General features: G+C 38.4%; 1 protein-coding gene across 2 annotated transcripts; it reads right to left on the minus strand.

Annotated features, from left to right (window-relative positions):
* Nucleotides 1-1792: 1792 nt before the first annotated feature.
* mier2 (mesoderm induction early response 1, family member 2) lies at nt 1793-23237 on the minus strand. Of its 2 annotated transcripts, none has more exons than XM_041791152.1 (12): nt 23202-23237; nt 21756-21951; nt 20007-20120; nt 19781-19892; nt 19102-19181; nt 16049-16118; nt 9598-9749; nt 9236-9317; nt 8368-8462; nt 8110-8240; nt 7689-7825; nt 1793-4592 (listed from the first exon to the last, which is right to left on the minus strand). In XM_041791152.1, exons 2-12 carry the CDS (start codon nt 21900-21902, stop codon nt 4141-4143), a joined length of 1572 nt encoding a protein of 523 aa, XP_041647086.1. In that variant the 5' UTR covers nt 21903-21951; nt 23202-23237; the 3' UTR covers nt 1793-4140. The 2 variants fall into 2 exon arrangements, with proteins under 2 accessions (XP_041647086.1, XP_041647085.1); XM_041791151.1 differs by lacking the exon at nt 23202-23237 and adding an exon at nt 22824-22866.
* Nucleotides 23238-24807: the final 1570 nt, after the last annotated feature.

Below are 24807 nucleotides of genomic sequence, written 5' to 3' on the forward strand. Positions count from 1 at the left end.
ATTTTCAAACTAAGTGGTCTAATGTTAGAATGTCAACACATCTCAGACAATTATGTTTTCTTTTTCATTACTTTAATTACATAAAGACTCTCCAGAGCATTTAACCCTAAAAGTTTTCAGAAAAGCTGAACACTGAATAGGTAACAAGCTATTTCCCCTCAAAGAAGAGGAAAGTGTGCATAAAGACAAACTTTCTACTGCAAACTCCCGGGTGAGTACTTTCAGGTGCATTAATGCAAATTCTAATCCCACCTCTGGGTGCACACATACTTAATTTCAAATGTGTTATTTTGATTGCACACTAGAGTGCACTCTACACTGCAAAAGTGCAAAAATGCATTTTATCCAGAGTGTTTCACATTCAGAACTGCCCAACACAAAACTACAACAAAAAAGAAGTTTCACGGCACAAATGGTGAAACCTCTAAGAGCACACTTTCAAGTGCATAAATCCATTTTCTCAAATGTTTCATTTTGAGTCTACATTTTCAAAAGCACAAAATTATTTTATGTATATACTTTGAAATGTCCATGTGTACATTTTTAAGCACACTTTCCAGTGCACACTTCTTAGAGCATAAGTGCACATTTTCCATACATTTAAATTTGCACTTTCCAGGGCATACTTTCAATTAACACTTTGCAGGGGCACACTTTCAAGAGCACAGGATCACTTTTTTAACAGTAAACATTTACATGCATGTGGAGACACTTTCAAATGTAGTACAACTTGACGAATTTACATGTTCAAATTCAGTCTTTCCAGTTCAAAAGTACAAACTTTCAAGCGCCTATGTTTGAGAGCTTGCTTTCAATGTCTTCTTTAAGTATACATTTTAAAGGGTGCAAGTGCATGATGGCTTATGTTGTAGTGTTTCATTTGGTTTTGTCAGTGACTTTTACTTCCTGCTTTCTTTTGTTCTTTCAATTTCAGTCTTTACTGGCATGGAAATGGTAACTTTTATTGCCAAAGCAAGTCAAAATGAAAAAGTCAAATTTAGACACTAAAATTCACAAATTCAAATATTAAAATTTACAAAATCAAAGATTTCAATTGGGAGACTGATTGGTGACTGTGGTGACTGTGTTCTTTCCTTTCTCTGTCTTGCAGATCCTGCTACTTGTGTTTTCTTACCTTGTACTCACCTGCATCTGATCATATGACATCATACCTTGAGTGTCTTTTAATCCCTATGTATCCTCCGTCATGTTGCCAGTTTGTTGTGTTTCCTAATGTGCCTTCGTTCCAGCCTTGTTTTCTCATGAGATTTCTTTGTGTATGACCATTGCCTGTGTTCTTTCTTTCTTTCTTTCTTTCTTTCTTTCTTTCTTTCAATACTGTCATTTTTGCCAGCCTCCTTTTGGAATTGTTTGCTTCATATTTCTGGATTACCTGTGTATTAGCTTCAGCTGCCATTAAACTCTGATTATTGAAGTGTACTCTGTGTTTGTACGAGATGTGCATGCTTGGGTCATCCATTCTATTGTTCTGTTCAATTGCACGTACTAAAGTGCTTGAAAGCACACTTTCTGTTAACAGGGTCATATCTTGTATTGCACACTATACATGTACATATTTAAATCATAGTGTGCATAAAGCACACTTTGAGTGAATACTTTAAATGACACACTTGTCCACACTTTGAAAAGCACTGTTCCGTGAGCACACTTTTAATGCACACTCGTAAATCACCAACATGTGCACAAGCGCACACTTTTCAGAAAACTCTGCAGTACATTCTTTTAAGTGCAGGTTGCAAGGTGTATAAGTGGATGTATAAGTAAATGCACACATTTAAGAGCATATGTGCTTACGTTTACAGATTCATGGACTCAAGAGTAAATTAAATGGTATGAAGACTAAAGCATCAACAGCAGCAAGTCAAAATGAGGCATTTTCAACAGAAATTCTCAAAGGCCTATATGAATCAATCAGCAAAATATTCCATATTTCCTTGCTGTTGATGGCACACAGAAGTATTATGTGTACAGGGTGGGCGGGTCTGTGATCTATATGTCCAACATTAAAGGGACAGACAGTATTAATCCTGTAAAGGTAAATAATTATGGGGCCTTTACATGTTCAAAATGTTATGTAAATAGAGTTTAGGCATGTAGTTTGGATCCTGTGTTTTACAAATTAACTATTCATGTAATTACCAAAATTCCAATATGAAAATAGTTGATTATTAACAATACTTCCCCTGGCCATAAGATACTGCCTCCTGATTAGATTTCAAAGTAGTTTGAATGAGCACAGTGCATTTTAATATTTAACACATAATCCTTTTGATCTTTTATTTATTTTTACAAAATATAATAATTATTAACAAACATTACAGAAGCAGTAAAATATAGAAATTGCTAAAAGTGAAAACAAAAAACAAAGAGTTAACAAAAGGCAGTGATTCAGCACCTTTTCCTGCCCTAATGATCTTGTTCTGAATACCCTGCCCCCCTCATGTAAACAAAGACAAAACAAACATTTATCAGGAACCAGCTTGGCTTTTAACGGGAACTATGGGAGGATCTGCAACATATACAGAAAATAAGAAGAAATAAATAGCAACACAGAGGGAGGAATGTGGGGCTACATTGTTTCCTTCCCCGTAACTATTTTGTTGCTAAAGTACACTGGCATGCAAACAAAATTGCCACATATCCATTCATAAACACACAAAAATGAGGAAGGGCCTTGATAATTTAGGTACGCCTCTGAGAAAATTTGAGAATTGCAGATCTTTATGGCATTTGCACAATGAAAAATATTAGAAATGTTGATGTGTGTTCAAAAGTGACAGTGTTCAATTTTCCATTATGTTTGACAGAGGTCAGGGGGTTTTATTTTCAATGACTGCACAATTAAACCATAAGATGATCATACATATGATCTCACTCAATAAATAGCTGTATCTTAATCCTATAGATGTTAACAATCATTCCTTTGTCTGATCTGTATGTATTGCACCGGTCCATGCTGCACTGAATGGACATTATCAGAGATGTGTAACCTAGAGAGGTGTATGGGTGACTTACAAATGTTAACATTGTACATTTTGAATTCTTGTGTTTGATTTTATGCACAAACTGTATGTCAAACAGATCTTACTGTTCATAAATCATTAACAGTTATGAAAAATGGTCACAAAGTGCGGCAACTGTATAAATCTAAATGCAAATCGATCATTTAAGAAAGGAAATTTTCCACAAAAGTAAAAGTAAAAACAAAACCTATAAACTCAGTTTCACCTATTCATGTTCAAATCTCAAATAAGAAAAATAATTACAATTCTGCTCTTCAAGTTTAAACAAAAATCCACAAGAAAAATGTACATTTCATCCAAAATTTTAGACAGGTGGAGTAAAATACTGAAGTGCACGGATGAAAAAAACCTGATGTCTGAAAAGGTACTTTACAGAGGACATTAATCTTCATGTTTAATAGAATTCTCTAACCTGAAGAAGCTACAGGCGAAACATATTGTTTGCTCATAATTAAGTTTAAGTAAATTCAATTTCAGTGCGCGGCAAATTATTTCTTTTTCTAATGGTTGAAACATTTCATTGTTTTACACCGTTATTAAAATTGCACACAAGCAGGTTCTTGCTTTACTCTCCAGAGACAGATCTCAATTAGGTACAGTGGAAAATTATAAGCAATAAGCAGAACAAAGAAAACATGGTTGGCTCTTGCTGGAAGAATTATGTAGACATCTGAGCAATTCAACTTTTCAGTCCTAACAAAATAAATAAAGGAAACATCAACCGGTAAGTGATCATAATCATAATGTTTTGGTTGTTTGCATGATCACTGCAGCCCCACCACCTGCACTCATATGGATTTAGCAAACGTGTATCAAAACAGCCAATTAACTGCATTGAACCAGCTTGTGGAAATAAACCGTCATTGAACACGTTATGAGCACATAAAATTAAAATTTTGAACATGATTTAAGAATGGACTGGGGGTTCAAGTGTCTCAGTACATGAAAAACAGGATCCAGGCAGACATGTAACCCCGTCACAAGTAGTAGGTCTATCCTTTTTCACTAAGTTCAGTAAATGCACTTCATGTCTTTGAATGTCAAAAACCTGGACTCAGGGCACGCCTTGAAGAGTACCAGACTTTCTCATGAGCCTTCACTGTGTGAGAGAGCGGGGATGCTGGACGGGAGAGGGGTGTAACAGGCTGCCAAACGCCTGAAAGTGTGACGGGGGGACAGCAGGTGAGGGAGGAGAGGCAGATGGCAGGCTTAATTCCACCTGCAGCCCACAGGGGGAGACAGTCCCACCTCTTGCTGCGCCACAGTCAACACCCTGGGAGACAAAAGGTGCACCACGCATGTGGAGCTGATAGAAACATGAGCCTGGGAGGTGAGGGTTGTCGTGGCAGGACGGAGGACTTCCGCAGGCCCACAGGGAGCTCTGAGAGGAGGGTGGGGACAGGAGTTGAACTGGAGCTGAGGAACAGAAAGTGTCTGAGCTGGGATCCCGTAGGTGGTCCATAGGCGGGAGAGAGAAAGGACAGGAAAACAGCTGCTGAGGACATCCATTACTACACAGGTCTGACAGCTCCATCACCAGATCACCATCTGCACAGATGCAGGAGTAAAATAGATTACACTTGATGTCCAGACATCTATTAGTGCTTTTTTTCTACATAGTATATTTACATACTGCATAATTGATCTTTGTTGCCATCTAAATTAGCTTGAAAATATATAATCATTGTACTATAAGTAGAAATGTTCTTGGTTGGTGTCCGCAATATTATTAGGAAACTGCCTAATGTGAAATTGGATCCTAATGTAGTTTAGGTGGAAGATTTTTAAGTTTGTTTGTGCTTGAAGATTCGTTTTTGAAGTTGCTAACCACTTGTGAACAATTTGCCAGCTCAATTTTTCAACACATGGTACAAAACACATGACTGTTTTATTCATTTTCATTCATTTCCTCTGTAAACTTCTATTAACTTTACAATATTCAAACAAATGTTTCAATAGTTGCTACAAAATATCCTGTTTGTAGTTTCTATTTTAACAATAAACAGGGATTATACAGAAAATCTGACATTGAATTCAATACTTTTTAAGACTGTTTTCAAGACCTTCATACATTTTAAGACTCTATTGCATCTTTAATTTCAAACTGCTACACTAGCATTGCAGTTTCGGTATGTTTTGTGCTGACAGTAAGACAAAAATGTTACAACAAAGAAAAAAAAATATATGTAGTTTTCTTATTGTAGTATGAAGAAATTAGGTTTTCTTTAATAAATTTGTGATAATACTTTGAAAAATAAACCTGTTAACCATAAGGCAGCTTAACGGGAGGTCTTGCTTTAAACTTAAGAGGTTCACTTTAAATGAGTAGTATTAATTTCACTCACATTTTCCTTTAGTCTGGGTGGGCTGTGAATGCTCCAAGCATATGATAACAACATTCTACCACAATATCTCACTATCTCTCATAATGTGAATCTGAAATAAGCCAGTCAGATTAAAGATGTCATAAATGTACACAGTAGTAAAACGTTAATATTTTGAGCATTTGTATTTAAGGTTGCTCTGCATCACTTTGTGTGGCAGTTTCTGTTGTGTTGTATGACTCAGTCACATATAAATTAGTTTACTTGATAGATAAATCTAAAAGAGAGAAATTAAAATATCAATGCAAAAAAATAGCTTCTTTAGATCAGTGGCTCTCAACTGGTGGGTTGGGACTCAAAGGTGGGTCGCGGAGCAGTTTTCAGTGAGTCGCCATACAGGTGTCTGAAAAAAAATGGTGGCAAAAGTCCTGAAGTCTTTAATGGACATGCATGGACACCTTTTATTTTACCCTGTTTTACTGTGAAATTAGACATTTAAATGTTTGATCAATATTCCAACTGATCTATTTCCTCTTCTTGCAGTTAATGGCTACTTTTTCTCAGGAAAATGGGCAAAAATTGACACATAATGATGAGGAAAGAGGGTGTACAATTTGTAGTTTTATCCTTTTTCTTTTTTATTTCAGGTGTTTTGGTCAAATCATGCATTGCAACATATTCAATTAACTAAACATGTTTGGTTGAAATTTTTTTGGAAACTTGGGTTGCGATCTGTTGTAAGACAGACTGGTGGTTCCTGAGGCCAGACTAGTTGAGAACCACTGCTTTAAATTAAAGAGGTAGTGAACACTTAAACATTTTTTTCATCTGTACACTTGAGTATCTGACTGAACAATGATAAAACACATCAGTGCTGCTGTTATTTCTGAAATTTGCACCAAACTGATAAAAATCTGCATTTTAATATTTTAAATTAGCTCAAACGGACATCTGCCTAGAAAAATCTTTTTCTTTTTCAGTGCACCTGCACTGCTTCAGCTCCTATGGCTACGGCTGTAGTAACACCGGTGCTGAAGCCAATGGCCCGAACAGTTAGCGCTCAGGACTACCACAGTCCACCACCACACTATAGCCTGATTCAGGGGACTCCTCAAAGATTGCTATGAGGCAGCAGTGCTGTGGGACTCTGTCTGTGTCTCTCTCTGACAAGCGGATGTCACTGTCACTCCCACCTCATCTGGAAAACCCACGTCCTTTTCCCCTCCCCCCTCTCAGTACCAAACTGCTCACTCTCTGCGCATTTTTTGAATTACAGAGGTGGGCGGAGTTAGCTCTGAGCCAGGAGTTCACTTACACTTTAACATGAAAATAAAAAACAACAAAATACTTTTAAAAGCCTTAATTTTGGTTAAAGTGATTTATCAACGATTAATACTTTTTGAGACCCTGCAGAACCTCTGATAATGTCACAATGATAAATATCAAAAGCATGACTGAAAAATAAAGAGGACATTGACTAAATACTTTTGAACATCATATCACATCGCCTAAAAGATGACTAGCATCACTGACAAAGAATACTTAACTCCTACACGTTTGTTCTGTAACTTTTAACTTTGATCAGCATTAAATCACAGGCTAAAAGCAAATTAGAGACATTTTATCCCAATCATCATATCATTTATACTCTGTGATTCTCTTGTTATACTTTCTTTACCTGCAGGCCCAGCCTGCTTTCTGTGGCATTTCTGGACCAAGTTCATGGCTTTAATAGAAAGCGGGGAGTCCGTCTGCGTCGGGGACGGCCCTCCTCTTCTGGAGCACCATGTGCATGCACAGAGCGTTGACACAGACATGCATACAGCCATGCAAACACAACAAGACGCACAAAAAGAAAGAAAGCACCACGGAGAAACAAAGGAGGTGAGACATAAAAATGATTCATGAGTATGTGATGTCAAAATAAACAACAAACAATAAAAATGATAGTCAACTGACAAAAAAGAAAAAAGCAGAAAATAATGTAACTTAAAAATGTGTCCGAGATGGTGTGTAAATGGTTTATATACAGCAAGATGGGTGAAGATACACAGCTCTGTCTGGTTTCAGTGTTGCAGAAAACCAAACTAAATCTCGAAGACACCTTGTGTTAAGATTCCTTCACTATGCTCCATTTTCAAAATGCTCTAATTTTTTGCTGACATTTCTGTCTTACTGTAATCTTGGATAATATGAACAAATTTCCAGAGCATTATGTCTGTCACCCTTGTTTTACTATTAGCTATGTTGGTCATTTATAACAGAGAAAATGTACTACATGGAAGCAACAGGTGCCCGTATTTGAGCCTCTAAATATTACCTTGTTTGTCCACCTCCAGGCTTGACTGTGGAGGTAATGGAGACTCAAGTTGCCTGGTAGAACTCTGAGACAACGAGACTGAAGAATTGTTGCTTCCCTCAAGCTCTCCAGCTTCACTGTCCTGCTCTCCATCCTCTCTGTAACATACAGCACAGCCAAGAATAGCCTCTATAGCACAAATCTGACAGGGAAAGACTGAGGTGGGCGTCAGAATATCAGTGTAAGTAGTAGTCTCAGATTCAACATCCAAGAAGCTGAGGGTACACACTTTGCTAGAAGCAGTGTGTTTGCAGGTTTATATACAAGTTAACAAATCATGCCTGATTTTCTTTAGGAGTGAATTCTCCTCTTATAGACATATATCCTGCAAATTTAGCTCGGCTGGGATAAATGCAGTCATTAGTATCCTTGCTCTACTTACACACTCCCTGATTGCAGGTTGTACTTCCTGCGGCTGAGCCGGGTGGCTTGCTGGGTAAAGTACTCATGACGGTCAGACTTCTTCCACATGTAGTAATACTCCACACACTCTCCCACAGAGCGCGTTCGTACCTGAGAAAGAGAAAAATGTAGTTTTTCATTACAGCTCATAGCTCATGAGGCAGGTTATGGAAAAAACTTTAAGGAAAGATTCAACTGTTCTGTGTTTATATATGGTTTCAATGCCATAAACACTCACCTTGTTAGCCTGAATGAGATGGAAGTTTTTCCCATAAACTCGATAACCCTGCTCAAAGTTCCTACACTCCTCCTCGCTCCAGGCACAAAGATCTTCTAAAGAAATAGAATACAAGATATATGTGAGAACAAAAACACATTTTATATGAATGTTTGCTTTTAACTGATTTAATGTTTGCACAGGTTTGAGCTTTAGGTTAGAGTAAACCAGGGCTTTGAATTCCCTCTTAATATCTGGATTTTAACTGTATTTTGTTCTGATAAATCCAGCTCCAGAAAAAATCTGTCTGGAATTGTTAAAAAGTAGTTGTATTGCTGTGGCTATCTTGTATAGCTTTGCAATTTTTTTTAATCTTCAATCCACACTGCTGCAAAGATCTATGAGTATGGCTGAACAAGATATCAGGATGTCAGATCACTGAGCTCTAAAATTAGCAGCTGGTCTTTGATTGATTTATTAAAAAAAAAAAAAAAATCTTTGCAGTGTTTTCTCAGATTCCACAGTACTGTATTTGTAAGGTTAAGGTTGTAAGGACTGACCTCAGGCTCCAAAGCCGTGGAGATTAAAGCATTTATGCCCTGCATCCAAGACTTTACTGCACTGATTTTTGGGAAAATATCCCGTCATGAGGGAATTTAATTCCTTAGTCTAGTGGACAACCTATTGCCCTGCTTGATCAATAAGATTATAATCTCCTCTTACATTTAGTCATTGCACTGCTAACCTTAGAGCTCAGCCATTATGAAATAGTAAATCTGTTTCATAGCTCTGCAAAGTTACTCAGAAAAAGTTGTGAAATAAACCAACACTAAAAACAGTAACAAGTGGACCATAGGGGAATGAAATGATACAACAGGAAGCGTCTTACCACTAAACACTTTCACATTGAAGTGTAACCGTCTCAGTGCCTCTTCTGCATTAAAGTTGCATTTCACCAGTTCATACAGCGCCTGAGAAACAAAAGGTGGGGGGGATTACACTGTGACAAAGACAAGTGGCAGACTCCTGTTCTTTCAATGTAGATATAGAGGGGCTGTTAACAAAGATTGGCACATGCAAGATGCACTATCATTGGCATAGACATGACATGGGCTAAGCATTAAGAGAAGGTATGATACAAAGACAGAGTCTCAAAACAACTCCACGTACAAACAGAAATCTCTTTGTTTTCAACCATCACTTTCAACTGCACTTTCTTACATCATGAACATTTCACTTAAGTTACTGCACCTGTTCATTGTCTTGGACGAAGTCCCCTTGTGTTTGTAAGCATGCTGCCCCCTCCTGGCCACGTGATCTCTGTGCATACAACAAGAAATCCTCCACTTCTTGCATGGGAAGAACACCAGGCCTCCAGAGGAGCTGATCCTCACTGCTGTAGGCTAGACAAATGCAGGAATAATTAAAAGGTTATCGGGTAGAACAGTTAGATACAGCAGAAGATGACTAAGAGGGAAAAAACAATGCAGAAGATTCTACACAAAGATACTCAATAACTTGGCCTGGTATCTTATTGCTTAAACAGTGCATAGAATCCATACTAAATCAATGAAAATGCAAAGTGCTTCTGAATGAAAGGGCAGTTATCCAACATTGTTTGGCTGCTATAACAGGAACAGTCAAACACAAAAGAAAAGTGAAGTGACACCATGCTGCTGCTGCATTCATGTGCTCCCTGCACAGTGTCCAATCAACCACCAGTCATTATAGCACGTCAGTTTCTCTGCAGTTTTATGTTTACAGGGCCTACACTGATCTCTTCACACCACGTCAGAGTTCAGCAACCTCTCTCTCACACTGTAAGAAATCACTAAAGAGAAGTTTGCTAGCTGAAATAAATTTTAAGAATATGTTATTATTAAACGACAGCTGTAAAGGCTGAATTTGCTTAATTCTCTCACTGTAGTGTAGTGAAATAGTACTTACCCCCTCTTTATTCCCCTCCTTATTCCTGAATTTTTTGTCACATTGTCATTAGTCACATTTAAATTTTTCAGATCCCGGATTTCTCAACTTGTCTAGCCACAGGACCCACCACCAACTCATGAATGAGAAATCACAAACCCAAACTGTTCAGAAATATCTAGAAAACAACCAGAATTTATTACGTGTTCACCATAACAGAGTAAACTTAAATATACAGAATGTCTGACCCACTTTTAGGTCAATTTAATATTATATAGACAAAGATAACCAATGAAAATACAAAATACAGTTTTTCAACTAGAAAAGCACTCAGAGAGCACAGACCTCCGCCATTAGCCCTATCTCCCAATAGTACAGAATCCTTTAAAAAACTCCTGGATCCAGACAGTGATCTAACCTTGCAAAGCAGATGGATTCGCCCGTTTCCGTGTTGCTCACTGGTGAATCCATCTTGCAAAGCTCCCATCTGAACCGTTGGGGCCCGGTTAGAAAGTGACAGGACCAATCAGTGACAAGAGGCAGTACTTTCAGGCGCAGCAGAGTCTTGACGTATGCAAGCAGCGTCAAGGGCTGGTGCAATTATGGAGGAAGAGATTAGCGTTGATGCTGCTAAAGCACCAGTTTTATCAGAACTTGACGACATTTCTTCGTTAAAAGAAGAACAAAGAACAACAGTGAGTTGTTTTCTTTTCAAAATGACAAAAGTCGAGTACTTACATGTCTATAGTCACCATGTTTCGCATTACTCCTCAGTAGCTGCGCACGCGCAGCTCGATAGCAGCTACGTCATGTTTTGTTGCTCTGATTGGCCCATAGAGATGTGATAAACAGAACGTTCACCCAATCACACCTTTTTCAAAGCCTCTGCCTTTTCTCAAACGTTTCCTATTGAAGCTTTCCCAGATGGATGTGTGAAACAAATCCATCTGGCGTGTCAGGTTAACGGTGATCCAGATCACTCCCAAAATCTAATCAGTTCTTCCTTATGCCATTTCTGCCATTTCCTGAAATTTCATCAAAATCTGTCCATAACTTTTTGAGTTATGTTGCTAACAAACAAACTAACTAACTAACTAACTAACAAACCCTCCCAATCACATAACCTCCTTGGCGCAGGTAATAATAAATTCATCCATTAAGGGAGAAAAGCCATCCAAAACTATCTGGCCCTATGTGGAAAAAGTAATTTCCCCCTAAACGTAATAACTGGTTGTGCCACCCTTGGTGGTAACAACTACAAGCATTTGTAATAACTGGCAGTGAGTCTTTTGCAACGCTGTGGAGGAATTTCTTTGCATAATTGTTTTAATTCAGCCACAATGGAGGGCTTTCAAGTATGGAAGGCCTGTTGAAGGTCAAGACACAGCATCTCAACTGGATTTAAGTCTGGACATTGACTAGGCCACACCAAAACCTTATATATTTTTTTTGTATTAAGCCATTCAGTGGACTTGCTGGTGTGTTTCGGCTTGCAAGTCTTAAAATTTTGTCCTGGGTACTTTAGTGACCTTCTGGGTGAATCACTGATGCACCTTTGGAGTAATTTTGGTAGGCCTGCCACTCCGGGGAGGGTTCACCACTGTTCCAAGTTTACTCCATTTGTGGATAACAGCACTCGCCATGGCAAATACTTTTCCATATACGGTCAGGTCAACCTTGCAAAGCAGATGACTTCGCCCGTTTCCGTGTTGCTCACTGGCAAATCCATCTTGCAAAGCTCCTGTCTGAACTGTTTGGGTCTGGTTAGAAAGTGACAGGAACAATCAGCGTCGAGGGGCAATACTTTTGGGTGCGGCAGAGTCTTGACGTATGCAAGCAGCGACAAGGGGACGATGCAATTACGGCGGAAGACATTAGCGTGGATGCTGCTAAAGCGCCAGTTTTATCAGAACTTGACGACATTTCTTCATTAAAAGAAGAACAAAGAACTGTATTGAGTTATTTTCTTTTCAAAAACGACACAAATTGTGTACATATATGTCTACAGTCACCATGGTTTGAGTTTACTTGTTGGTGGAGGTCAGTGTGCGAAATACCCGGCCACAATCGGGGGGTCCACCTTAACTAGTGCTCCAGTATCAGGCTGAAGTCTTACACAACATGCAGTATACACCACAAGTAATGCATACACGCACATGAAACACACATCACCCAGTCTAGCATCATCATCAACAAAGCTGCACAAAGCTACAGGACCACAGCACAACTCTGCTCAGTGACCAAATAGGACACTAGCGTATCCCTCTCGTGCGGGCACGCCCTCACACATACACATGCATACGCGCACTTATGAACCTAGCCAACTGGCGTATAGCGAAATATATATTTTAATATGAAGCACAGCAGGTCTATCACAATCAGTTAATTAAGTCTGGGTTTAATAGATTTTTTTGGAGACCCCAACCCACCAGTAGATGTGCTAACAGTTGCCTCGCCAGAATTAGCTCAGGATGTCTCTGCTCCATCTTCATCACTGTTTCGGTTTAGTCTTTTAGATGTGAATCCAAAGTTTTCAAGCAAAGAACTTTGCTTTCTCTTTGACATATTTCACTGAATTTAAGCACACTGAGTCCACAATTTCAGGAGAGTAACCAAAGCGGTAAGAAATACACAAGCTGTATGGCAGGGTTACGCGAGGTCATTTTGTTGAGGAGCATTTGAAACAGTGCCCCCCACGTTTGGAAGCTTTATCAGAGACATTATTCTTCCGTATTCTTATATGTGAATAAATTCTTTACAATGAACTTAATTAAAACAAACATGACGTGCTTTCAAATGGCATTTGTAGTGACAATAGCAAGTGAAAAAATGACGTTATAAATACTTTTCAAGAAACCCCCCCAAATTTTGCAGTTGAGGGTTTTAAGGGGTCTCTTGTGTCAATTAAGGGGTCTCAGACCCCCCTAGATCCCCCGTATTTCGCACAGTGGTGGAGGTGCACCTTGGTTTGGGGCTACAACATCACATTTTTTGTTGCTCTGATAGGCCCATAAAGATTTGACAGACAGAACATTCATCCAATAACCCTACGGGATTTTTCCAAAGGCTCGGCCCTTTCCCAAACGCCATCTATGGAAGCTTTACCAGATGGACGTGTGACACAAATCCATCTGGCGTGTCAGGTTAGGGTCAGGTAGGTGTGCATGTTTTTTCCCTCAATAAATAAACTCATCATTTTGAAAATATAATTTAGTATTTACTCTGGTTATCTTTGTCTAGTATTAAAATTGGCTTGATGATCTGAAACATGTCACAAATATGCAAAATAAATAAATAAATAAATAAATAAGTGTGAAGCAGCCGGATCACAGTGCAGTCTTTATTCGAACCATGATTTTAACCCTGTGAGAGGTGAGGGAAAATATTTTCTTAAATTAGTTGTGCTATGGCCAGAATTGCTTTCACCCTATTTGATGTTTGGATTTTTACTTCAAACTACTTTCTTCAGTCATCTGCGCCCTAGATAGGAAGAACAGGGTTGGTTGTCACAATCATTATATCTTGCCACCAGAGGGTGAAGCCTCCAAAATTTGGTATGGAAATTTCCAGAATTGGGACCAAATCTCACCTACATAGTCTTCTCTAGAGTAGGACAGATGAACTTGAGGTGAGGGGACTTTTTGTGTTCTTCATGTCAAATTGTAAATATTCATCTCCTCAGTGTTTTCCTTCTGGGTTTTTACACAATAGGTTTATACAAAACATTTTTACCCATAAAAAGTGTGAAGGGAAAGCTATAGGCTAGTTTAGATTGTTATTAGCTAGCTAACTTGTTGTTAGACTGTTGTTAGCCTTGATGCTAGCAAGAAATTCCAGTTGGTGTTGGTCTTCATATTCTCTTTGGTGTGGGTTATCACACGTGATAGTAAATATGTGTAGCCTAGTTGTGTAGACTACGTTTATTAGGCTTATTTGTTTTTGTCTTTATGTAGCTTTAGGCCTTATAGGCTGGCCTAAAGATATTACTGTTGATGTTCCTCGCATATTTTGTGTTAAGATGCATTAAGTTATGAATTTGTCAACCTGTCAATGCAATTTAATTCTCAAATAAAATTCTGCTTTCTTGGAGTTCTTGTTTTCTTGATTCATCCCTATGACGGGGTTGGTTGTCACAACGTGTCAGAGTGTCTAATTACCTTTTTTTAATAACTTAGGAAAGAGAGGGACACATTTCAAGCCAACGCCTTTATCTTTGATCCAATATAGTAATGACTATTGAAAGATGTTTTGATGATAAGCAATTCACACGAGAGTAAAAAGTGTGACAACCAACCCCGTTGTCACTTAAATTGAAGGTGAGAATCTGATAACAAAATGTCCCGCAGGTTTTTTGGGTTTTTTTGACGATGAATATGTACATGTTTTTGAAAAAAAAAGTAGTCTCTGCCTCACAACTGGTACACAGCGGTTTGCTCTCATGCCCACACCCACTGGATGGTTTCTGGAGCAATGCAGCTGAAGACAAGGAATCAAGTAATTACAGAAGAAAGACGAGTTCATGCAGTGATAGTATGTAAACAACTGATAACTTTACACCTTTATAAAGTTGATTTGCTGTTCACTTCATTGATTTGCTGTGATTTTCTTTGCTTCTACCATGTTAGAGTACAGTAGGGAGTTAAAAGATTTTAGTTAAAGGTTGTATGGTTTCATGTAAAATGCTGTGGTTTCCCCCTTCAAAAATGAACTTTTCTTCATTCATGCAGTTGTTTTACCTCTGCGACCCTCTAACAAAATGATGACCTGTGGTTTATAAAATGATAAGATTTAAAATCAGAAGTCTGGGCATTATGCTGTATTTTGAAGTTAGCCAGATGCTTTGCATGCTCTTTCTCCTGTTTGTGTTAATCTTCTCAGCGTTAAATGACATGTTTTGGCTGGGGCCTCTGCCAAAATAAACCTGGCTCATATCTCAAGCAGAGCATACAGAGGGACACTTTTTGCACACACTGGAGGTGGACTGGAGTGCATGCAGTACAACAGCAAAGACTGACTAGAGAGGGAGTGAGTGAGCTCCACATGTGGATGACTGAAGGCAAAGTGTTTCACCATTAGTTATGTTGGTCAAATGTTTCCTCTAAGCCCTTGGTTCCCAACCTGGGGTCCGGGACCCACCAGGGGGGTGCCAAAGATCTCAAGGGGGGGCGCGAGGCTTTGTCTGCTTTGAGGCTGCCAAAAATAGATGTGCAAATATTGACTAAAACCACGGTAAAACAGTTAGTATGTAGTTTATGCATAGGTCTTTAGATAATAAAAGCATTCATAGATCTCTTCTAGGGTTTTATCATTGAAACAGTTCAAATCTTTGTTGATTTTTGGTGTCACTTTTTCTTCACTCTTGGGTCCTGGGGGGCTCCACTTTTCTTAGGTGCATGTAGGGGGGGGCTTCAAGGAAAAATGGTTGGGAAACACTTCTCTAAGGTGAGCACAGTCTTTATTCGGAATACAGTTTCTACCATGTGTTGATGAGGATTTGTTTTCAGAAATAAAAATATAACCCACAGTTGTTTCACCTTTGTTGTTTTTGAATTTCTACATCATACTTATAGAACGAATGGCCATTTTTTAGGTTCATTTTGCTATAGATCACATACCTTGGGAAGTAGTTTATGCCAGTTTCAGGCTCTATTTTAAGGCTCACTTATAAATAAGACCCCAGAGTCACAAAGATTTTAAGCAAATTCACACAGCATGACAGATGTACTCTTAAACCTGTCTCCTCTAGCATCAATGCATGATTGTATTAGTTGCTTACCTCTCTCCTGGCAGGTGTATGGACAAAGTGGAGGGATTTTGGCCTGGTACATAGAGCCCACCATGATCTCCTGGTAAAAACATCAAAGACAGAGTGTTTCAAAGGTCTGATATGTGACATATATCATGTAAAATTTGTCAGTCTTTTCAGTGCAGTAGCATTCTCCACAAAAGTGGGACATGACAGGAATCTGGTCTTAAGTCCAAGATGTTTCTTTGCAACAAAAGCTGTACTTTCTGTGGCATGTTTTGGCAATCAATCAATCTTTAATGACAATCAAAACCAAACATCTTTTGACTTACATGTGGCTATAATAGGTTTGTTGAGATGTGGTCTATTGTTTTGTGACAGGTTTTCTTTGCAAATGTCTGTTCCATACTCAAATCAAACTGCATAAACTAAAGCATGCTTGGGTTTAGATAAGGTTGGAAAGGAAAATGCGACTCAGGCCTAACCCTTCTTTTTTTTTTACTTAGATCTGATTTTTTTTTTATGACGATTTGAATAGCATAAGTTTATCTATTTATTTTATCTAACCTTTATCTAAACATTTGAATGGCTAGATAAGAGCCGCTTTCATTTGTGAACCCAAATGGAGAAAAGGTTGGTTCTTTCATTGTTTGAACTCAGTCTGAACAGCAGGTTGGGAATGCATGTTCATTTCAGATCACTCATCACAGATCTGTGCAAGTAGGATGGGAGGGAGAGGGAAGATGATATGACACATTGTGTTCAAGAGATCCTGGCTTAAACTCCAAGCCAACCATGATATAAAAAAAAGATTTTAAAAACATAATCCAAAATTAAAATAAAAAAGTGGAGTGCTGCCAGGAAGTTTTGACAGAAAAAATATCTGACCACGCATGTGCAAATAAAAGCTTGTAATTTCACTTATGATGGGTGCGCAGATAGTCGAGTGGTTTGGGGCACGCACCATGTGCATGGGCGGCCCAGGTTCGGGTCCGGCCTGTGGTCCATTGCCGCATGTCTCTCCCCACTCTCTTCCCTGTTTCTGAGTCTATCCACTGTCCTCCTCTATCTAATAAAGGCACAAAATGGCCAAAAATAAATCTTAAAAAAAATTATTTCACTTAGAATGCTTTCACACCTAATCTGTTTGGTTCAGATAAAACAAGTCCCAAAATTAGTTGGCTTGCCAGCAAGGTGAGGTTAGTTTCTGGTGATGTTAAAGCTGACGATCAAACCCTGGTGTAGAGCAAACAAATGCTCAGAGCCCACTTGAAAAGGTAGGTCTCGGCCCACTTTTATCCAGACTCTGGTGGGTTTTGCTTGAAGTAAAAACGTAAACCAACCTTGACCTGACCTAACCACAGAAAGCATTATGCCTCTTTGGATTAAATTAGCCACAGTAGCCAGTCGAACATGGTTACAGACCACTAGCATATTCTTATTTCAGAATATGAGTTATTGCCCTCTGGGAGACGGTGCAGAGCCATCAGATATAAAAGTAATCGCTACAAGCTCTCCTTCCTCCCTACTTCCATCTCTACTCTTTCTTTCTTTATAAAGTTTATTTGATAGGGACAATACAAATTACATAGTAAAACTTCAGCCTGTTACAAACAAGCTAAAAGTAAGTGATGTTTCACATATAGAGATTATAGCTCTTGCTAGTTTCCATGTCCTGTCCCTAGTTAGGCTTTTAGAAAATGAAAATGAAAGAAGGTAAAAGTAAAGTAAACTCAACAAACAATCTGCAATAAGTTTTAGTCATGAGTGTTGTCAAACTCTTGCACTTATTTTATTGTGACTTCTGTTTCTTACTGCCACATTGGTATTTTATTGTAACATTGGTATTTTACTGTAATACTGGTATTTCATTGTGAGACTGGGTATCTCATTGTGACATTGGGTACTGCGTGTGACATTGGTATTTCATTTTTTTGTTGACATTTGTACCTAATTCTAATTTGCCCATTTCGTTTTCATTAGTATCCCATTGCATTTATATTCCTGTATAATTTGCATGTCTTCACTTGTTTTGGTTCCTACTGGGTTGTCATGAATCAGTCATTATGTGCTTTCTTCAGGCATTCTGCCATCTTACGCTAGGGGTATGTGCAATATATTTCAATTTGCTTATCGCACTGAAGCCAGTGCAATATTAAAAGGCTGGTGCAATACAAAATTCCACCTGTAACTCTCTCTTTATCTGGGTCACTGTAGACCACTGTCTGTCTCTGTGTATTGCTCCTTTGTTTTTCTTCGTGATGACTGTATTGATTGGGAGCAGCGCTGCACTTATGTCTATGACAAATTGCCCCCTGGGGACAATAAAGTTTATCTTACTCTTAATCTTAAAAAATTGAGTTTTACGGTTTTTCCACTCATCAGAAAGCTTTCTATATGAGAAATATTACAAACAACAAATTAAACAGGTTTTAAAAGTGGGTTTTTACATGATGTAATTTGGTAATATTATCACATTGGCTTAGATTGTTTTGATTTGTGATGTACTTCACAAACAGCTTCCTCATTACATGATTTAGCTGTTGTATAATCAGATAAAAGATGAAAAACCGGCGAAAACAACACAGATTTACAGTTTGTTTTGAGAAAACACAATAATAAATAGACAATAAATTGGTGTCAAGATTAAGGTAAAAACAAATCTACTGGATACAGTGTAGCACATTAAAAAAATAAGTATATAATAAGTATGGTATTTGAATATATATTGCCATCTCAAGAAGCATAAAATCTCAATAATTGTTACTGGGAAATTTTGTATTTTTAAGTTTGCTGGAATAAAACCATTATGATGCAGATTTGAAAACAAAGTACAGTATAAGGCCAAGGAATCTAACCACTGATTGGTTTTAGACACAATCTCAAGCAGATTTGTGGCTCAAGTTTAAATGTTTTGACTAATGGACTATTAGTTGTACTTTCATGCACATGTTTGTTTCTAAAGATGAATAAATTATTAGAATATTATTGATGGAAGCTGTTAGTGCAGACAAAGTTCTGCCTGCTTGTTGTTGTCAACAGTCTTTCATGAAAGATGCGTACTATAGTCCTCTGTGGTCTACCTTTTTCTCTTCATTGGAGGGAATAGAGGCATCGTCAGAGTCTTCATCTGATGAGCTGACTGATGTGTCTTTGTCTCCACCTGAGAAACAAAACATCAGAGAAGAGGGTCAGGCAATGATTGTGAGGATGGTACACATACTGTGTGGAAAAATATACTGACCAAACATTAAACATCATCTTTAAATCTCATCTTTTACTAAAGGACTCAAACAGCTTCGACCTAACAACATACAATGCGCCTCCTTTAACTGTTATTGCTAATATAGTACCGTAATATGCAATATTTATATCTAACCCAATAAAAGGTGCAAAACAGATAAAAGCTTCAGGGGGGAACAAGCTCTGTCTCCTTTTTCTCGTCTAAGTATATCAGTAATCTCCCCTTGATTTATGAATTATTGAAGGTGACAAACATACCACACAATAAGTTTTTGTATTTGGTGGATTCAGCAGGTTCTTGAAAAATACTTTTTGATCCAAGTACTGAGTTGCAGTTGAATCAAAGCACTGATTAAGATTTATACAACGAGAACATATACCAGTGATCACTGTTTTCAGGCAAGTCCTCTATAAGAATAATCAGTGTGTGCAAGTGTACTCTTTGTTTAGCAGGGGAGAAGAGATATATTTTGAATGTCATGTTTTTCTCCTTTAATTTACATCTTCTGTGTGATTTACCTTGGAGGCGGCGAAGTAGATCTGAGGTGTTTGAGGTGACGGACGGGGTGAGATCATCAGCTGATGATTCTTCTTCCTCCTCCCCTGGAAAGAGATCCTCAGTTATCTGTTCCTGTACAACAAAAACAGGGAACAGGAAAGATTAGCAAAAACAACAGCACAAGCAAACAGAATACACTCAGAACTGGAGAAAGATGGTTCTCTGTGTCTTCAGTGTTGCTCTCACCTTGTCCAGTGTCATGTCTGGCAGGCTAGCAGCCATGTGACAGGTCTCTTTCTTTGGATCTGACACTGTGTAGCCGTAGAGAGCCAGCAGCTCCTCCAAAGGAAGCTCAGCGGCCTGCAGAGGGATTCACAGCAACAGGTGGAGGACATGATTAGGTTACTTCCTCATTTCTTGAAAGGAAACTCCTATACACATCTTTCTGTTCAATGATCTAAAGCCTTGGTGTTCAAATGGTGGGTTGGGACCCAAAAGTTGGTCGCAAAGCCATTTTCAGTGGGTGGCAGATGCGTCATGGAAAAAAACGAGACAAAACTTTTGGGGCTTTTATTTTGAAGGATATGTTTCCATCGTTTTGTTCCAGCATATTTTTTGATCCATCCCAAGTCCAAACCGCCCTTTTTTCATTAAAAACATTTGGTTAAGATTGAAAGAGTTAAGAAATTTGGTTGTGCTTTGTCATTGAGGTAATGGTGGGCCCTTAGGCTAGACCAGTTGAGAACCACTAAAGGACAATTAAGTGAAGGTATTTCCAAAATAAAACAATTCAAAAGAGCCATAGAAGTGCTGAATAGTTTTTCTCTCAGATTAAGTTTGTTCTGATCACTTGACAAAAGTTCTCTCTTTTTACAGTCAAGAAAAAATGTGTCAAAAGTTTGCAAAGACAAAATAACACAGTCTCCTATGCTTTGCATTTTGTGCCAACTGGCATAGAAGGATGCAAGTACCAAATGTAGTATTTGTGAGCTCTGACTGTTAAACAGACGAGGTGTTTGTGTCACTCCAGTGAAATGGTAAAGGACAGAAAAGAGAACAGTAACGCTATACAGAGAGACATGTAGTACTTTACGCTTCTGCTGTAGTGCTGCTTCTGCCTCTGCCAAAGAGCCTTACTATGGGCTGTGACATCCAACTTTTAGACCCTCATTTATGCTGTGTTGCAATAGTTTGAAAAATCTGCTCCAATCTGGGAACTCCAAGGATCCTCCACAAGAGAATTAGCAAAAATTGGTTAAATATTTGCTTAGTTTATATCAAATCCTGAAAGAAGTTTCATTTGTTTACATTTTACACATTGACTTTGCTTCCATTATTTATCAAAGTTGTAACCACTCAGTTTTTGTCTAACCTAAATAAAATATACAGAAAATACTGGCAACAAAACAGCTAATTAAATGATTTTAGGAAATGTAGCACTGCACACTGTTGTTATATTATGATTTAAATTTCATGTCACCTCATAGGTGGAAGAATCCCAAACTGTTGAATCTGGAGCATTTAAGAAGCATGAGGATGCAGCATGAATGTTACAATTCTGATTTAGTGTAAAAGGGGGTTGCATATGATATCTCTACATAAAACGCTGCACCAAAACAATGCCATTCATCTATGTTACCGTTGCTTTTTTGTCTGTAGTCAAGCATACTTTCCTGTATTCTTTTACATGGCATGCTGGGTGACTTCGGTCATTAACCGATTAAATAAAAACCCTGTTGTTCACGTTGTTTTCCAAATGATTTGTATGTGTACCTTGAATGTTAAAAGCATTTAAATCAACTTAAACAAGTCTTTAGTGAGTTAAAGATTTTAAATATTTGATTTTAATCAAAGCAGTAGTTTGTTAAAATAAGAATAAGGCTACTCTTAAGCTGAGCTGTAAATAATGCAGTAGAATCTCCAGATTTTTTAGTTTCCTAAGTTGAATATTTTACAGAATAGTTCATAAGATGTGGATTCAATACAACAACTAACTTTTATGTTTGCAGGCACGGCTGAACTTGAGCGTACAGTGCGGGACTGTGTTGCCATCTTCATGGGGGGAAAGATGGCCTCTAGCTCCTTTAAGGCCTGTTGAAACTCCTGCTTCTCCTGCTGAGGGCTTCCATCTCTGATCCTCATCCAGTCTCCTCTAGACTTTCACGCTTATCTTCAGGGACTCTTCACCAACCTACAGACACATGCAGAGTACTTTTACACACACTGATGTTAAGTCATGTTGAAGAAAACGGGGTTGCATTGCAATGGATCACATTCCTCCGTGCACCTGTGTTGCACGTGCACACATGTTCCCACAAACAACATGAGGGATCAGCTAGCGGCTGATCCTGGTTCATCTTATTACACATCAGCTGACTCCTGACTTTGAAACTGCTCCTTTTGACCTTGGGACCTGCTGTAAGGACAAAAGTGTCATTCTCAGGGTCATACATCAATACCCAAGTAGGGTGCTCCATTAAAGTTTTATGTTATTTGTATTTATTTATGTGACTCCTTGAGGTCATACACCGACAACTTCCTCCTTCATGTTTGTTTTTGCTCTGATTTGATATCTTTAAATCAAAACAGAGCAAATAATAATTTTCATGCGAAGGGCTACATATTCTTCGTCTGCGTCAACACACTTGAAAAGGCTTAAAGAACATGGCTTGACTAACTTAATTAAGTCAGAGAGTGACGTAGGCTGTGTCTTTAATGAATAATTGTGAGTTGAGGCCACATGTAGAAGTGGAAAAGTTCGTATAGTAGCTTTCAGGACAGGCAGCAAAACGATGTCAACAAACCCACCCAAGTTCTCACAAAGTGCCAACGCACACGGAATTATACTGGACGGCTAAAGCCAGCTTCATAGTCAAATAAGTTTAAAAAGATAGCTGAAAACCTGCATATTAATGCAACGTGCCTCTCCTAACCCATCGGGCGCTGTCTGTCTGACCAGGGGCGCTTTCCTGTGACTTGGTGCTGAACGTCTCTTCCTCCCCGGCTCACTACGAGTAGCAAGAAGGAAATAACTAGTTCTCAATATTTCCGAAAGAGTTTTACCGCCGCCAAGTCGTGACATCTCCTCGAACTTTTAAACTCAATCCACTCCGTCGCCGGGACACACCTGAAATAGTTCAGCACCACCGTGTCAAACCCCGCCGGGCTCCCTATTGTCTCCCCGGCTTACTATCAAGGCAGAGGGAATGGCTCTTTAAAGCCAAGAACGCGGAGAGAGAGAGGCGATACGCTGGAGAGGTTCTCCATTTCTCTCTCCGCTTCCCGGTTAAAATGCCCCCGTTGTAGCTCTCTTAAGGCGGTGCTCACCGGATAGTGAAACGGTGGACAGTCGCGTGTACCTTACGGGGTGACACAAGACTTAAATACGGTGCAGTTTCGGTATCATTCGGGTCATTACATTCCTCGTTTTCGCTCACTTACCTCCGCCATTCCGTTTCTGCGCAAGCTGGCTATAGCCCGGATGTTGTAGGTCTGCTGCACAGCTCCGTTTATTGCCGCAACAATTCAACAACAGCGACTGTGCTACACTTTAGGTGTAGAGTTAAATTCACTTTTTACTATTATTTTACACTCATTTGTCTTTCTATATAGCTTGTATTTCATAAATTCCCTTTAGCTTTGTGATCGTTCATAAAGTTTCTCGTCACTTCCAGCATTTTAATGTTTTAATTTGACTTAATAGTATCAGGATCTATTTTTGGAAAGAAAACACTTATTTTACATAAACTACACTAAGCAAAACCAAGAAAGCTTAAACAAACGCTTTTGGCATTTTTTTCTATCTTATTTGAGAGTAATGCGCTCCATAAGCTTACTTCAACAACAATTTGTGATTGTATGCAAAATTGAAATGAAAGCAAACATGTCACCACTCAACATGTCTATGGAGAGCTATTGAGACCATAGAAACATGCTGTATGTAAAGTGGGGAGGGGACAAGTCACGCTTACAGCAGAGGAACATAAAAGACTATTCTCAGTCTATTACAAGCTGCCTACAGCTCCCATGAGACATCAGAGTCAAAGTTAATGCAGTTATGCTGACCATACGTGACACAGATCAACCCCAACAAACACCGATCATATGAAAATGATTTATATTATCTATCTCAACAATATTTACGCTCATATTATCTATCTCATTTAGAAACAGACGGGCTGAAACATTTTTATTTCAATCAAATAAAAATGTATATGTAAAAAAAGCTATATGAGTGTGAATATTGTTGACCACATTATTTGTATTATTAGGTCTCTTCCTACATTAATATGCAAAAAAGATGTATAAATGAATTAGGTTTTCACATGTTTAATGACTCAAATAATAGCAATAATAAAGAATACTGAGAAAACACTGATCTTATTAGTTTTACAACATCTGTATATTATTGAGTTTTTTGGTCCAAGTGTAGATACATGGATGTTTTTTTAATGAAAAGAGCAGAAATAACAGCATACTGTGGATGTATATCATTTCACCTTAACTTGATGTTATTGAGTTTAAAGTGGACTTTTTAACCATTGCTTGTTCAGTAAAAAGACATTGTCATATCATGGGGTGGGGGCATATGGAACAACTCAAGACAGCCATTTAATTTTACGAAGACAAAATTAAAGCAATTTAAATTTCCAAACAGGCTCTCCAACACCCTCACACAGCTACAAAAATTGTAAATTTTGAAAATAGTAACTGTATTCAATGCGGTTCTGCTGAAGGAACACCTATACATCTGTCATTGGACTGCTCTAAACTTAAAGGTATTTGTTTTGGCAAAACAAAGCAAGCAATGATCCATACAAACACAGGCATACCACTCACATGGCAGACATGTATACTTGGGGATGCACAGCTGACATGCAAAGAATAAGAAAACATTTTTTATCAAAATGCATGGTCACACAAACAGTGACAGTGAAAAACTGGGTTGTGTCAGCTTCTCCATCTCATAAAGACCAGTGAAGAAAATTCAAGTGTAAAGTTAATCTGTGATGACCACATTATATTTTCAACCTGAATAATAACCACC

The sequence above is a fragment of the Cheilinus undulatus genome, linkage group 7 (genome assembly GCF_018320785.1).
Source record: "Cheilinus undulatus linkage group 7, ASM1832078v1, whole genome shotgun sequence".
NCBI classification, from domain to species: Eukaryota; Metazoa; Chordata; class Actinopteri; order Labriformes; family Labridae; genus Cheilinus; species Cheilinus undulatus.

What these genes read in the sequence shown, in the direction of transcription:
- mier2 (XM_041791152.1), bottom strand. Translation starts at nt 21,902, where the DNA reads ATGAGGATCAGAGATGGAAGCCCTCAGCAGGAGAAGCAGGAGTTTCAA. An exon ending in TCTACTTCGCCGCCTCCAAG is followed by an intron (nt 19,182 to 19,780) that starts GTAAATCACACA and finishes TTTGTTTCTCAG; the next exon opens with GTGGAGACAAAGACACATCA. An exon ending in ATACACCTGCCAGGAGAGAG is followed by an intron (nt 9,750 to 16,048) that starts GTAAGCAACTAA and finishes GCATTTGTCTAG; the next exon opens with CCTACAGCAGTGAGGATCAG.